General features: G+C 38.8%; 1 protein-coding gene across 2 annotated transcripts in view; it reads right to left on the bottom strand.

The window, feature by feature from the left end:
• Positions 1 to 16,462, bottom strand: part of LOC140478934 (guanine nucleotide-binding protein subunit beta-4) — a 112,522-nt gene that overhangs the window by 33,128 nt on the left and 62,932 nt on the right. For both annotated transcript variants that reach the window (XM_072572576.1, XM_072572575.1), the window contains exons 2-6: positions 8,837 to 8,939; positions 4,398 to 4,436; positions 4,194 to 4,300; positions 2,297 to 2,360; positions 2,039 to 2,201 (exon numbers count right to left, since the gene is read on the bottom strand). In XM_072572576.1, the coding sequence (XP_072428677.1) occupies positions 2,039 to 2,201; positions 2,297 to 2,360; positions 4,194 to 4,300; positions 4,398 to 4,436; positions 8,837 to 8,893 (430 nt within the window). In that variant the 5' untranslated portion in view covers positions 8,894 to 8,939. The remainder of the gene's footprint in view (positions 1 to 2,038; positions 2,202 to 2,296; positions 2,361 to 4,193; positions 4,301 to 4,397; positions 4,437 to 8,836; positions 8,940 to 16,462) is intronic.

Genomic DNA, 16,462 nt, shown 5'->3' with positions numbered 1-16,462 from the left:
CTGCACTGGAGTAGATGCAATAATAAAGGACATTCTATTCTATTCATCCCCACACCCCTCCCCACCACTGAAGCCCAGTTCAAAATTGTATGCTTCCCTGCACTTATGATGGCATGCACGAATGCATTACTGCATATGTAAAGTCTACATTTCATGTCAGTGCTTGGAGCTCTGCATTGTTGAATGAACATGCATGCATGGCTGCCTGCAGTTTTGGAATCAGAGAATACTGCATAAACTAATGACTTCATGAACTTCCATAACAAAGTATATGATAGCTTTATGTTTGATATGACTTTATATTTGATATCCAGCAGATCGTATTGCAACTTTTTTTCTTTTTTTTCCCTTGCCTTAAGGCACCAACTCTTTTTGTTGTCAGTTTCACAAACGCGTTCCCCAGTGCTTTACACCAGAAAGTTGGTGTATTGCTCAATCTCATCATCATAATGGAGTCAACTCTCGACATTACTCAACATCCATACTTTGAAGGAACAATTATTGGTTATAGAGCAGGAAGATGAATCCTGACCAGTGTTTCCCCCTCCAAGCAGAAGCAGTAATTTAACCAACTAGAATACTTTTATTCATCTTGGCTACTTCAAAACTAGGAACTTCAAAGTTGTATAACATATCTACATACCATTTTCTCATCAGTGGAGATGAATATCTCCTTCTTGGTCTATTAACTACCCCCACATCACCAGGATTTCCTATCATGAACTGGGTTGTTCAACTCCTCAGTCCCCAGTATCACATATCTTGCTCCTCCTTTTCCTTAGTTGACAATCAACAACCCCTTTGTCTGCCTACCTTTATTTCTTTCTTTTTCTCATTGAGTGCCACCTCCAGCTATCCACTCACTCCTCCCTACCCCTATTCCCCATCATCAGCAGAAATACCACCTTTTCCAACTCGCATCTAATACTGGAGGCAGGTCACTGGACTTGAAACATTAACGGTTATCATCCCATAGTTGTTTCCAGTCTGTGGAATAAATTGTTCTTTTTGTTGCATACCACGTTAAGCCATTATAAGGAAGCACTCCAATGAGTATTCACAGCCAACTAATCCATTAACAATTTTTTAATTCATGAAGGCTCAAATTGCCACTAATTAAGTCAATAAACTGCCTGAAAACTTCCCAACCTCCATAAAGACCATACCACAAAAGAATAATAAATTACTACTGTCCATACAGAAAGGTAGTAGTTACCCACTAAGATGGACAAATCAGCACTTCTTCACCTCATAAATGGTCAAAGTAGCTGGTTTCTCTGAATGATGTAGCAGAAACCACCCATCACATGACTTGAACCTGTACTGATTAAACTGTTAAATATACAGTTTTGAATTCTGACTTCAGTTGCTATCTTAACCTCATGAGAAGAGCAGCTCCAGACCAGAGATTCGAGGAGACATGCTCTCCAGTTCTTTCTCAACAGTCTCATCTCCAGAAAGAATCTCAGACTTCACCTGCCAAACAGGATGAATTCTCAAGAGTATAAGAAATATTTCTGCACCATTAACTGCCATTCATTTGAAACCCAGCTCCCAAGAACTGAACTTACAAAATCAGCCAAATGAAAGACTCACAACTGGTCAGAGACATACTGGACTGTAAGTCACATAATCAAAGATGTCGGTACTAATTTAAGAAATTCAACTGTTGCAATTTACTTCCTTTACTTTCTATTTCCTTCTACCAGGTATGCTTTTATGTGCATCAAATAATGAAGTCACCCACTAGCAGCACCCCCCACCCAACATTTTTGAAGGATTTTTTAATAAACCTTATCTCTGATTGCATATTAAGGGATTTTGTTGAGTCCTTACTTCTAAAATTGAAAGCTTATGAAAAATGGTTACATGAACACAACTTGGCCTACTTCAGTAAGGGACAAGAGTAAAACAGTAAAGAAAAAGCAAATTAAACAATACCTCACTGTCTCAGGCTTAACAGGGGAAGATCAATCATAACTTAAATTCATCCATTCTCCCACTGCCCATGCCACGGTTTACTCCAACATGACCATACCTGTATGCCCCGGTAGTTCCCTACTCACTCGAACATTGCCCTCCCTCGTTTTCAAGCTGTATATTGAACAGATGTTGTCCAGCCCACCACAAGCAACATAGTTTCCAGAAGGAGCATATGCACAAGTCATAACCCATGATGATCGCAAAGGGATAGCATGCATCTACAGAAAAGACAAGAAAATATTAAGTGGTCACAGAGTTACACTAATCGAGGTCCAAATTGTGTGAATTGTAGTCAAATCAATTACATTCTTACTTTATTTGTTGTATAACTGTCCCAGATGATTAATTTTCCATCTTGAGATGCACTAACTAGAAGTCTGCAAATATAAAAACATATTATTCACTGAAGTATATCAACGTCACAATGTGAAGAAATTTTACTCAAACGAAAAGGGGGCTGACACATTTTAGGAGGCTGTAGAGAAACTGGTGCTTTCTTCATTGCACAGCCTCTCTCCCCCACCCCCAATCAGAACAATGAAAGAGATTTAGCAGGTGCTCACAATTGATAAAATAAATTGTGAAAACTCCACTACTAAGTGGCTTCATAATGAAACAGCACAAATTTGTCACTAAAAAGTCAAACAAAGTAGTCTAAAAATAATGTTTAAAAGAAACCCAAGAAGATTTCAAGAACATCAAACGATGCACCAGACATTGTGCACATTGGAAACAGAACCCGTAGTAACGTTTGGAAAGAAACGGCACACATTTGGAAAAAAAATGAAAAAAAAAACTTATATACAAGAATTGATACAGAATGCACTGAATTGTTGACTAGGAGTTTAAAAATAAAGTTGTAACATTATAAACTTATAGAATTCTACAAAATTCAAGCTTCTGCAAAAATTGTTCATTTATTGACAATAATGCCAAAAGTATTCTTTTTGTTTAAAAGTAACCCAAAAGATCTGTGGATGCTGTAAATCAGAGGCAAATAGAAATTGATTGAAAAAGCTCAGCAGGTCTGACAGCACCTCTGGAGATAGTCAGAGTTAATGTTTCAGGTCGAGTGACCTCGCCTCAGAAGGGTCCTCTGTTCTGAAGAAGTCACTTGACCTGAAACGTTAACTCTGATTCTCTCCACTGATTCTGCCTGACTTGCTGAGCTTTTCCAGCCATTTATATTTGTCTTATTTTGTTCAATGTCTGAAGACATTACACCAAAAATTTGTAAACCAGAAATGAATTGCATCAAATGAAAATTATCCTAATTGAACAGCAAAAAAATTTATTCCTATCGCAATATCTAGGGACTTAATAATGGCAGGATAATATTATTCGTTTAGTATGTAGGCGGTTGACAAAGACTGAGCAATGCACGATTGTACTTTTTTTTTCTCCATAGGATATGAGCATCACTGGCATTTGTGGTCCATCACAACCGTTCCTTAACGGAGTGACTCGTTGGCTATTTCAGAGAATAGTTAAGAATGAGCCACATTGCCATGGGTTTGTAGTCACATATATGTTAGACCACACAAGAATAGATTTCCTTAACAAAATGGTATTAATAACACATTGAGTGTTTGCTGCAGTCATGTAGTCAACATTACTAAGACAATCTTTTGAATCTAAATTTATTACTTTTTAAACTTAACTCCAGCAGCTTAACTAAGATTTGAACGAGTACGACAAGAGCATTAGCCTGGGGCTTCTAGAATACCAGTATAGTTACATTATACTGCACCACCATCTCTTCCTACTGTTGATCTTTCAGGATGTTATGACAATTTCATTCATAGCATTAAATGAATGAAATTATGTTGCAAATGTTCATCAGTGCCACATAATGTTCATCATCGCTTTCAGAAAAACACTGCAATTTCAAGAACAAGCCATATCCCCCGTAAGCACATCATTACAACAACTCCTCTAAATATAGTTGCAATACATTACTAGATCAGATCTGGCTGCATACATTTTGCAAGGATCAAACCCAAGGAGCACCTCTAGATTTCAGTAACATAAAAGAAAGAAATGCATAAGAATCACATGGTTTCTATTTGAATGTTAGATACTGAAGCCCAAATTACATTCAATAATACAACTGATTCATTGTAAACATCACAGAAAACACAATATGAGTGACACTACAAGTTACTGAGCTATCTGATCATATAATTATAAGTCAACATTCAAACACTGACCTGGAGTCTGATCCCCAATGCATGGCATAGATTTTTGCCAAATGTCCCCTCAATGTTCGCCTTGTACGCATTTGGATTCGACCAACTGAATCCAGCCCAGCTGTGATCTGAAAATACAATTTTGTTAGTTGTGCTTCGATCAACAGGCAAAGAACAAGAAGGTTTGTGCATGGTATTTGTCTGTTTCCCACTAAATGAGTTTACCTGTGCTAAGGTGGAATCGCCACATGCTTTTCTTGCATCCTGCAATGACAAACAAAATTCTCTTAGCAAATATTTAACTTTAAAGTAATAAATCGAATACAATTACTTAGGATGGCACTCTTTATGCCATTCTTCTTATTGTACATTATAAAAGAGCCATGCAAATAAAATAACTTTCCTTCATTAAGTCATTCATGCATTTGAGATTTAATTGACATCGTGCTGTGGTCAAACATCTGTGCAACGTAGCTGTGGATTTTCAGATACTACTAACAATTAAATGATCGGACAAGAGTGGCATTGAAAATCTAGAAGAGGAGTATGTACCTAATGAGTAAATCAAGTACCTTCACGACGATTACTTGCTTTCAAGCTTTCACGTATTCACCGATTTTCACTCCACAACAACAAAAGTACCAGTGATTTAACTAGCCAAAACTAGTGCTAGTTTCAACATGAAAAATGTCTTTTTGTAGGCAGTGACTGTAAGGTTTAGGATTTGCCTTATTGTATATTTGTTTTCTACCATGCTCAATGCAAGCCACATACAAAACATTTGTCACTTCATTCACTTTTACACTAACCCTTCTTGATCAAATTTAAGCTAATCACAATCCCGTGATTTTATTTTTGTCAATCATTTTCCTCTTTTTTTTTTAAAAGTCTTAATTTCTGTGAATAGCACAGGACATTTAAAACAGAAAATAAATGACTCTAAGTTAGAAGTGCTGGTAGCAAATGTTTCCCCTCATGAATAAAGGTAATTGAAGGGTGAGGATGAATATACAAGAAGGTTCAGAAGGATGGAATGAAAGGGAGACTATGGAGGGATTTAAAATAAGAATTTTATATTTAAGGTATAAATGGACCAGGTCTCAATAAAAAACATGGAGACAATAGGTAAAGAGGATTGGTGTGACTTCAGAAACAGACAAATACATTGCAACAGTTTCTTTGGATCGTGGTTTGGTGGATGTGATATCAGCCAGGAGAATGTTGGCAGAAATGAATTGAAAAGTAACAAAAATGTAGGAAAGAGTTTCAATGTATGGGCTTTGGTAGGGACAAAAGACTTTATGCAGGTGGAAGTGGGCAGTCTCCAAGACAGAGGAGATGCACAGTAAAAAAATCAGGGTCAAATACTTCAGAGGTTGCCAGTGATCTGCATGCATTTGCAGTTGTTTGTTTTATCAATGAGTAGCTGGCTTAAGGGAAGGTGTAGCAAAAAAAGTGAAAGAATTGAAAACTATGTTTTTGAAAACACAACCTTTTGTGAACAAGAAATATCAGGCAGGATAGAACTATTTGTTCAAGGAACCTTAAACACTATATTGTACTAATATGAACACATTAGATAGTTCAGTCAGGAAGATCATACAACTTCAAATTCAATAATAGCAAATAATGGAGCTTTGATCTTCCTTCAGTCTCAAATGATATTTTAATTTTGGCTTATTTCTTCTACAAGGAATAAGCTGGATAGAAAGACAATCAAAAACCATTTGATAAAGGTGCCAGATACAAGATTACTACACAAGATGAGAGTTTTTGTGTTGGGGGCAATATATTAGTGTGAACGGAAGATTGGTTAATCAGTAGGAAGCAGGCAATCAGAAGAAAAGGTATTTTCAGGTTGGCAAACTGTAATTAGTAGAGTGACACAGGAATCAGGCCTTAACTATTTATGATCTACATTAATGATCTGGATAATGGAATCAGGTGTACTGCCAAATGTACTGACAATGAGAAGATGTCAGAAGAAGGGACATAGATAAAGTGAGTGGGCACATATTTGGTAATTAAAGTATAACCTGTGAAAATGAGAAGTGGTCTACCTTGGTAGGAAAACAGTAAAGGAGATTACCATATAAATGGGGACAGTGTGCAAAATACTGCAATACAGAGGATCTGGATTCCAAGTACATAAATCACAAAAAATGCATGCAAGTACAGCAAGTAATTAAGACGACAAATGGAATGGAATGTAAAAGAAGGCAAGTCTTACTGCAAATACAGTGTTGATGAATAGCTCCTATACTACTGCTTATGGGTTTAGTTACCTTAAAGAGAGGAGATATCTATATAGGAAACTCAGCCACAGAGTTGTACAGCATGGAAATAGACCTTTCATACCGACCAGATATCCTAAATTAATCTAGTCCAATTTGCGAGCATTTGGCCCACAACCCTCTAAACCTTTACTATTCAAGTATCCATCCAGATGCCTTTTAAATGTTGTAATTGTACCAACCTCCACCACTTTTTCTGTCAGCTCATTGATTTACATACCACTCTCTGCGTGAAAAGTTATCCCTTAGCTCCCTTTTAAATCCTACCCCTCTCACCTTAAAACTATGTCCTCTAGTTTGGACTCCCCTACCCTGGGAAAAAGACCTTAGCTGTTCACTCTATCCATGCCCCTCATGATTTTATAAACCTCTAGGAACTATGAACCCACACCCCAAGACCTCGTTGTTTGGCAACACTCCCCAGGACCCAACCATTAAGTACATACCAAAATGCAATGCCTCATTTATCGAAATTAAACTCCAACTGCCACTCCTTGGCACTTCTGACCAAGGTTTCATTGTTCTGAGATAACTATTCAAGATGTATTCCCTTGCCTTATTAGTCCTCCAAAATACATTACCTCATATTTTTCAGTATTAAATTTGCCACTGTTCAGCCCACCTACATCATCCTGTAATAAGTCTGGAAAATGAAGTTTGTTTCAATAATGGCAACCATGCCAACTAACATAATTTGTTGAGTAAACCCATTTCATACACTAATGCCTGAAGTAGGAAATCTGCCACCCTTACCAGGTCTCTTTGCTTCCCTCTGAAATGGTCCAATTCAAGGACAATTAGGGATAGAAACATTCTAGCTTCGACAGTGGCATCCTGATCTCAAAACAAAGACTGGGCCTACCTTCATAGGAATAGAGGATGTGGTGACTGAAATAAGATTCTGGACATAGTAACTGCTAAGAGCTACCCCTTGTGGGAATCTAGAGCTAGTTTCAAAAAAGGAACTCCCACTTAATTGGAGAATGCGGAGGAATTTCCGCAGTGTGTTGTCAATGTTTGGAATTCTCTTCTGGAGGAGAGTGTTATTTTTCAAAACTCAATAACTGACTTAAACAAGTTAGGAATTAAACTACACACTCTGTTTAACTATGGTCAGCTGTTAAACAGTTTCTGTAGGGAAGAAACCAAACAGCTAGATCAAAAGTGAGCTTTGAGGTTTTATTGCTGTTTTTGGCTCAGGTTAATGTAAACTTAAACTGACACACAAAATGGACACAGCTACATTTTAAGATAGTAGCTTGGAACGTGCAACAAGTCTGTATGTATTTGTTTGTATGGTTATTTCAAGCTTAAATTTGTTTTAGGGATCAACAGTCATTGCGGAGTCTCACAGTTTTCTTGCAGTTAAAGGATACTGAGATTTTGGAGAATTCCTAGATGCGCCATCTGGGACATAGTTATTTACTAGATGGTGACAGTATGTTCAGGCAGATACACAGACGACCTAACTGGTACCATCTAATCTTGGTTAAGATTTATCGAATTGCTCAGCTAAAAGGGACAAGCTGCTATAAAAAAGGAAAATCTTACAAAGCAATGGATTTGTCAAAAGCATAATGAGACATCAGTAGGTAGTGACGCATCAAGAACAGGGTAGATACTCCATAGCCAATTCAAAATGATAATGCACTGTTCGTAAACAAATATGCTCATTAGAGTTCAGGATATATTTTGATCATGCACAGTAGGTAGTGGTTGGCATGGATTAATAATGCCCATATTTTAGTGGTTGGACGTGACAAGGAAAATTGACCAAAGACATAATAACATTACAACAGAACAAGAGACTGGTGCAGTCAGACCAGTGTCCTGAATAGCATCCTGAATTTGATAAAACTGTAAAACCATGATCTTACCAAATACAATTTCTTCTGTGCATGTAGCAATAAATGTAATAAATTCTGTAAAATATGTGGAATCATATCTGTACCTGGAATAAATCTTGTAGTGACCAGTAAACTTGAACTAGTAAACTTTAGATTGACTCTTACAACTCAGTCCATAAACTTGATTGATTTCGGTCTTAAAGTTGAAGCGCACCCTCAAAGGTTTTACAATTCCCCAATAAGTAATGGAAACTGCATCATTAACTCTGATACTTTTAATCAACCTCTACAGACCTCTGGAGCAGATTTCTCAAGACCAAGATTTATGGACAGATTTTTGATCGAGAAGGGAGTCAAAGGTTATGAGACAGTCATGAACGTGGAATTAATGCCAGATTAGAAGAGCCATAGTAAATTATTAAAATCAAGTTTTAATACAAGTTTCAAATTACTGAGGGCCTAATACTTTACATATTTTTCTTTTAATTGAATATAAGAGTGCATAGATGATGTAAAATCTTACCCTAATTTGATTTCGCAATTGCTCTGCTTCTTGCCGCAACTGTTCCAGTTCACTCATTGTTGTGGCTTGATATCAAATGTCCACAGACTATCAGGAAGCAGATCTGCAATGCAACACATCTCTAGTCAGTACTATTCAAATTCATTCAGCTATCACACAGAGTTATGTTATATACACTATGACTGATTACAATGTTTGAGGATATTTTTAGAACAAACAGGTTAATACTTCTAAAGTTCAGTCCTCAGCACAATCATTACACCCAATCAATTACACCTACATCTTAAAAAAGGATTGGTATTGCAGTGTAATCCCAAAATAATTTGGTTGGATGAAAATTACAAGTGTATTTAACCAACAATACAACAAACCAAAGTATATAACCAAACTACAGCAATGTATATTATCATACAAAATACATTTACAAATGCACCAAATTATGTAGGATATACAACACAAATAGTTCATATGCAGGTGTTTATCTTCTATCTCAGCCTCCTCAAATCTTTCTCACAAATCTCCGATTGTAGCCATTTTTCCCATCCCCTCTCCTGTAATCTATGTTCCTCTTGATTGACGCAAAGTGTAGATGCAACCACTTCTTGTGATAGAAAGCTGCACATTCTCACTGCTCCAGGTAAATAAGTTCACTGATTCCCTATTGAAGCTCTTTGTGACTATCTTAACTGCCTCATCATGCAAGAATATTCTTTCTGTATCAATTTTGGCAAAATTTCATAATTCGCTCCTCACCTAACTATTTTCAGAAATTGAAAGGCCTCCAATTGTTCACTCCTTCAGTCACTTTATACACAGCGAAAAGAGATCCAGCCTAATCATTACTTCCTGAAATGTATATCAATGCATCTCTGTAATCTTTTGTAAATCTCCTCTGCATCATCTCCAGTATCAGTTGTTCCTTTTTTAAAAAATAAAAAGGCAACCAGAACTGTAAGTACATAAAGGTTAGATAATGGTTTGGCTCAATTTCCTTGTCAAATCCATACTTCATTTGCTTTCTTTTAAAAAGGTCTTGCTAACCTGAACTGCAACATGTAACAATTGGCATACTTGTACTGAAATCCCTTTGTTCCTTAAGTCCAGAGAGACTCTCAGCTTCCAATGACTTACCTCTGCACTTTATCAAAACATACTTCATGTTTATCAACATTGAGCTTCATTTGGACCATTCACCCAACCTATCCATATCCATCTACAAATTTATTTCATCATTGCAATTTACATTCGCACCTATTTCAGCGTCATCTGCAAATGTGGCTATAGTACTTGCTAGCTCGACATCCAAGTCATTAATACAGATTACTAGATACATGTAACGTTTTCAATAAAAGGTTCCTATGTGAGTTTTATGACATTGTAAAAAGTCTATTCTTGGTGCATACAAGTTAGTTCAAGATGCACGGGTAAACGTTTTCAAACACAAGGGAACATCTGAGACAAACATTCTTCAAATTTGAAAGAGAAAAGCAAAATAAACTTAACGATTGGATCAAGGTATTAGGAGTAAATTCCACACAGGAAGCTTTCAGTGAAAGTATTCTAATTTTTAAAAAATCAATTCCTTCAGTAATTATACTACCATAGCTAGACAACAGCCCATATGACTGCTGAATAAGCTGAGCGTAAAATTTAACACTTTGTCCATCAACCCCATAAACCCAGGAGAAAGATGGAATGTAGGAGAGTGAAAAGAAGGCAAGTAACCAGGGTAGGAAAGGGATAGCTGAGAATGCCAAGAATTACTCCTCAGGCCAGTAAGTATTTCTGATGAAGGGCTTATGCCCGAAACGTCAATTCTCCTGCTCCTTGGATGTTGCCTGAACAGCTATACTATTCCAGCACCACACTCTTGACTCAAAGGGCAAAAGTAAAAATCAAAGGCCTAAGCATTTCCAGTAGAATGTTGCATGGAAAACCCACGGGACTTACTGAGCTTCATAAGAGTGATCTGGAGAAAGACACCCAGAATGAAAACACAATGGATCAAGTTGAGCTCTATCTACAACTATGAGACCAAAGCTGAGTATGTGCCAGAGAAATGACTTGGGTCGTTTTGCTGTGGAAATTATTTTCGTTTCCAAAATTTTAATGAATAGAATTGGAGAGCATATATCTGTTACTTTGCACAATGTGCACTTATGTGACTTTATATGCAGAACAGTGACAGTAGACATTGTTAGAAATTAAGCACAGATGGGTTGACTTACTCAGTGGTAACTACCAGATGGAATGAAAGTTGTAGCTTTGCCAATAACCACAGAAAACCCAAGTGAGATTACAAGAACAATTTCTGATTATGCTTTTTAAGTTTGTGGTGCCAGAACAAAGCTTTACCAAAATCCATTAAGGTTTAAAACTTTATATCACACACATATTAGCACAGTCAAAAACCCTTTAAAGATCTGGATAATTCAAAAAGGTTTACTAAGTATGATTACGGCTCAGATCCAAAGTCAAACATGTTAGCACAGTCTGCAAACACTCAAGCCAAAGCCAAGGGAGGTTTTGGAAGTGTTACTAGTTAAAAATCAGATTCTGATGAGGAAATGGCGTCACCTAATGGGGCTGTAGACAAAGACTGGACAGATCCTCATCAGGTGGTGATACCATCTGTATATTAAACAGACAGTCAGAGAAGACCTGAAAATTCCTGAAGCATGACATTTGGGAATACATAAGATTCAAGCATCAGTAAATTCACATTTTCAGTGACTGAGTCTTCATAAGGACATAGTACAGTTTTTAAAATGTGCCAAATAGTGAGAAAACTGCAAGGTAATAATTGCTGTTCATTAAATAGGGTTTAGTATAACATCTAGGAACCACTACCAAAAACAAAAGTAGAACACCAATATATGCTTCTTATTGAGAAGAGAATTTCGCTCTGAGAATCTATTCCTTTGAGAATAACCACAACTAAAAGTGACAGAAAAAAATATTCAATATTCATTACAGATTACCATGAGTCGGACTTTATTTCTAAAGCTTTTCAAGACTTATTGTGTGACTTGGATACAAAACAGTTGAAGTGAACAGCGCATCATCCAGATACATAGGGAACTTTAAGCAGGTATTATCAGATTCTCAAGCCGCAGGTTAAAAGCATTTTGTAATGAATCCCACACAACTGAACCAAAGAACTAGATTTTCCATTGTATGCTACTAGAGACTCGCAAATGAATCTACTAGGTTTAGTCCATTTAAATTAATAAGATCATGACTGATCTGGTTCAGTAACGCCCTTCAGGAAGAAAACTATTGCCTGGTCTGGTGGGAAGTAAATGCTGGCCTAGCCAGCAATATCACCATCTCATCAATAAATAAAGAGTCATCTACCAACTCCATGAAATTAGCAATGTCCTTTTGAAGTTTTTTGTCCTCCCCAAAGTTTACAAGGTTTCGAGTTTCACATCATCAGTAAAGTGGGGGTTTTGCCAATCAACAATGGATTCCTGGCCATCACAGACTCTTGATTCCAGATATTTATTTCATTCAAATTCCACCATCTGTCATGGCAGGATTCGAACCCGGGTCTCCAGAACATTACCTGGGTCTCTGGGTTAACTCCTTTCTCATCCAGAGAACTCTAGATTGTTTGCCCTTAATTTTTACCCTTTTCTTTTTGACAGAATGTACTTTGACTCTCTTCTAAGATAGGAGAAAGCGAGGACTGCAGATGCTGGGGATCAGAGTCAAAAAGTGTGGCGCTGGAAAAGCACAACAGGTCAGGCAGCATCCAATGACCAGGAGAATCGACGTTTCAGGCATAAGCCCTTCATCAGGAAGGCGGAATCTCTAAGATAACCCACTATTCAGCTCCAGTTTTTCCACCAATTCATCTATCCAGTCCAGCTCTATTGTTTCCCCACTAAATTCAGCTATCCCCAGTTAATTACTCTACCCTTTCCCACAATTATCCAAAATCTTATGACACAATGATCACTATCCTCAATATGTTTCTCCTACTAACTATTCATCAACTTGGCCCAAGAACCAGTCTAGCAGTGCCTCTTTTTCTCATTCAACTAGGCAACTGAGTGCAATCTGAGGATACTTGCGCCTTTCTGCCCTTAATTTTACTGCTATCCCAGTTGAAATTCAGATAATTAAAGTTTCCCATTGAAACTTTCCAATAATGCTTGCATGACTCATTCCTTTGCGGATTTGTTCCTCTACATTACTCCCACTATTTTTCTTTAATAGAATCCCTCCAGTGTGGAAACAAGCCATGTGGCTCACACTGACTCTCCGAAGAATTGGTGGTCTGTAGACAAAGTTAAAAATCACATACATCAGGTTATACTCCAAAGGTTTACATGGAAGCATTAGCTTTCAGAGCACTGCTCCTTCATCAGGTAGTTGTCATAGAGTCAGAGTCATAGAGAAACAGACCCTTCGGTCCAACTCATCCATGCCGACTAGATATCCCAACCCAATCAAATCCCACCTGCCAGTACTCAACCCATATCCCTATAAACCCTTCCTATTCATAACCCTATCCAGATGTCTTTTAAATGCTGTATTTGTACCAGCCTCCACCACTTCATCTGGCAGCTCATTCCATACATGTACCACACTCTGTGAAAAAGTTGCCCCTTAGGTCTCTTTTATATCTTTCCCTTCTCACCCTAAACTTATGCCCTCTAGTTTTGGATTCCCTCATCCCAGGGAAAAGACCTTGTTCTATTTACCCTATCCAGCCTCTCATGATTTTATAAACCTCTAAAAGATCCTTGCCAATAGGAAGGAGACCAGAATTGCACACAATATTTCAACAGTGGCCTAACCAATGTCCTGTAAAGCCACAACATGACCTCCCAACTAATCCTTGTGGCACTCCACTACTCCATGCCTCCAGTCTGAAAAACAACCCTCCACCACCACCCTCTGTCTCCTACCTTTCAGCCAGTTCTGCATCCAAATGGCTAGTTCTCCCTGTATTCCATGAGATCTAACCTTGGTAACCAGTCTCCCACGGGGAACCTTGTCAAACGCCTTACTGAAGTCCAATAAGATCACATCTACCGCTCTGCCCTCAATACTCTTTGTTCCTTCTTCAAAAAACCCAATCAAGTTTGCGAGACATGATTTCCCATGCACAATGCCATGTTGACAATCCACTATCAGTCATTGCCTTTCGAAATACATGAACATCCTGTCCCACAGAATTCCCTCCAACAACTTGCCCACCACCGACTTCAGGCTCACTGGTCGATAGTTCCCCAGCTTGTTCTTGCCACCTTTCTTAAACAGTGACACTACGCTAGCCAGCCTCCAATCTTCTGGCACCTCACCTGTGACTATTGATGATACAAATATCTCAGTAAGAGGCCCAGCAATCACTTCCCTTGCTTCCCAGAGTTCTTGGGTACACCTGATCAGGTCCTGGGGATTTATCCACTTTTATGTGTTTTGAGACATCCAACACTTCCTCCTCTGTAATATGGACATTTTTCAAGTTGTCACCATCTATTTCCCCACATTCTATATCTTCCATGTCCTTTTCCACAGTAAACACTGATGCAAAATACTTGTTTAATATCTCCCCCATCTCCTGTGGCTCCACACAAAGTCGCCCTTGTTGATCTTTGAGGGGCCCTATTCTCTCCCTAGTTACCCTATTGTCCTTAATCTATTTGTAAAAACCCACTGAATTCTCCTCAACTCTATTTGCAAAAGCTATCTCATCCCCTTTTTGCCCTCCGCTTTCTCTCAAGTATACTCCTACTGCCTTTCTTCTAAGGATTCACTTGATTTATCCTGTCTATACCTGACATATGCTTCCTTCTTCTTCTTCTTAACCAAACCCTCAAGTTCTTTAGTCATCCAGCATTCTCTATAGCTACCAACCTTTGCTTTCATCCTAACAGGAATATACTGTCTCTGGACTCTCGTTATCTCATTTCTGAAGGCTTCCCCTTTTCCAGCCGTCCCTTTACCTGCGAACATCTGCCCCCAATCAGCTTTTGAAAGTTCTTGCTTAATATTGTCAAAATTGGCCTTTCTCCAATTTACATCTGATCTATCCTTTTCCATCACTACTTTAAAAGTAATATAATTATGGTCGCTGGCCCCAAAGTGCTCCCCCACTGACACCTGGAGGCGAAGGGGTCAAAGGCATCTGGAAACCCATCGTACAGGGACCTCCAGCTTCTGTCCCGACACTACAGATTTCTTACAGAACCTCAGTAACCACAGACTAGTTGAATCGTGAACATTCCTAGTCACAATGGACATTTCAGCACTCTACACCAGCATCCCCCACAATGACGGCATCGCTGTAACAGCCTCAGTACTCAGTATTAACAATTACCAATCTCTGAGCACCATCCTATAACTCATCCACTTCATCCTCAACCACGTTTTCACCTTTGATAACCAGTTCTTCATCCAAACTCACTGAACAGCCATGGGGACCAAATTTGCACCCCAATATGCCAATATTTTCATGCACAAGTTCAAGCAAGAGTTCTTTGCTGCTCCAATCAACACTATACACCAGATATATTGATGACATTTTCTTCCTCTGAACACATGGCAATGAATCAATGAAACAACTACAAAGTGATATTAACACATTTCATCCCACCATCAGACTAGTCTCTACTATCTGTCTCATTCTTGGACACATTCATCTCTATCAAGGATAGGCACCTCAGTACCTCATTCTGCCGCAAGCCCAAGGATAACCTCACCATGTTATACCTCTCTAGCCTCCACCCTAAACATATTAAAACAGCCATCCCCTACAGACAAGCCCTATGCATACACAAGAACTGTGCAAATGCAGTGGAATGTGGCAGACCCCTGAAGGTGCTCAAGGGTACCCTCATAAGAACAGGGTATGATGCTCAACTCATCAATCACCAGTTTTGACGTGCCGTAGCGAGGAACCATAATTACCTCCTCAGGAGGCACACACAGGTTGCAACCAATAGGGTTACCTTGGTTGTCCAGTATTTCCCGGGAGCCGAGAGACTACGCGATGTACTTCTCAGCATGCAACACATTATCGATGAGGATGAGCATCTTGCCAAGACCTGCCCTACGCCTCCACTTCTTGCCTTTAAACAACCATCAAACCTTAAACGGACCATTGTTCACAGCAAACTGCCCAAGCTTCAGGGCAACGTTGACCACAACACCATACAACCCCATTACGTCAATCACTGCAAGACATGTCACTGTCGACAAATTTACTACCATTACCCGTGAGGACACCACCCAGCGTGAACTTGGCAGGTGCTTATGTGACTCAGACAATGTTGTCCATCTCGTACGTCACAGGCAAGGATGGCCTGAAGCATGGCACATTGGCAAGAACAAGCAGACGCTACAACAACGGATGAATGGACACCACACAATGATCAACAGACGGGGTGTTCCCTCCCAGTCTTCAGCGGTCAGGGATATTCGGCCTCGGATCATCGGGTGACTGTCCTCCAAGGCAGATTTCAGGATAGCCAACAACGCAAAGTGGGCGAGCAGACATTGACAGTCAAGTTCAGCACCCATGAGGATGGCCTCAAGTGGGATCTTGGGTTGAAGTTGCACTACAGGTGAACCCACCACACAATACAGTCTCACATACACACATGTTCATAC

The sequence above is a fragment of the Chiloscyllium punctatum genome, chromosome 6 (genome assembly GCF_047496795.1).
Source record: "Chiloscyllium punctatum isolate Juve2018m chromosome 6, sChiPun1.3, whole genome shotgun sequence".
In the NCBI taxonomy this organism is placed as follows: Eukaryota; Metazoa; Chordata; class Chondrichthyes; order Orectolobiformes; family Hemiscylliidae; genus Chiloscyllium; species Chiloscyllium punctatum.
The sequence above is the reverse complement of the archived record's forward strand: the minus strand, read 5'-3'. Positions and strand labels throughout refer to the sequence as shown.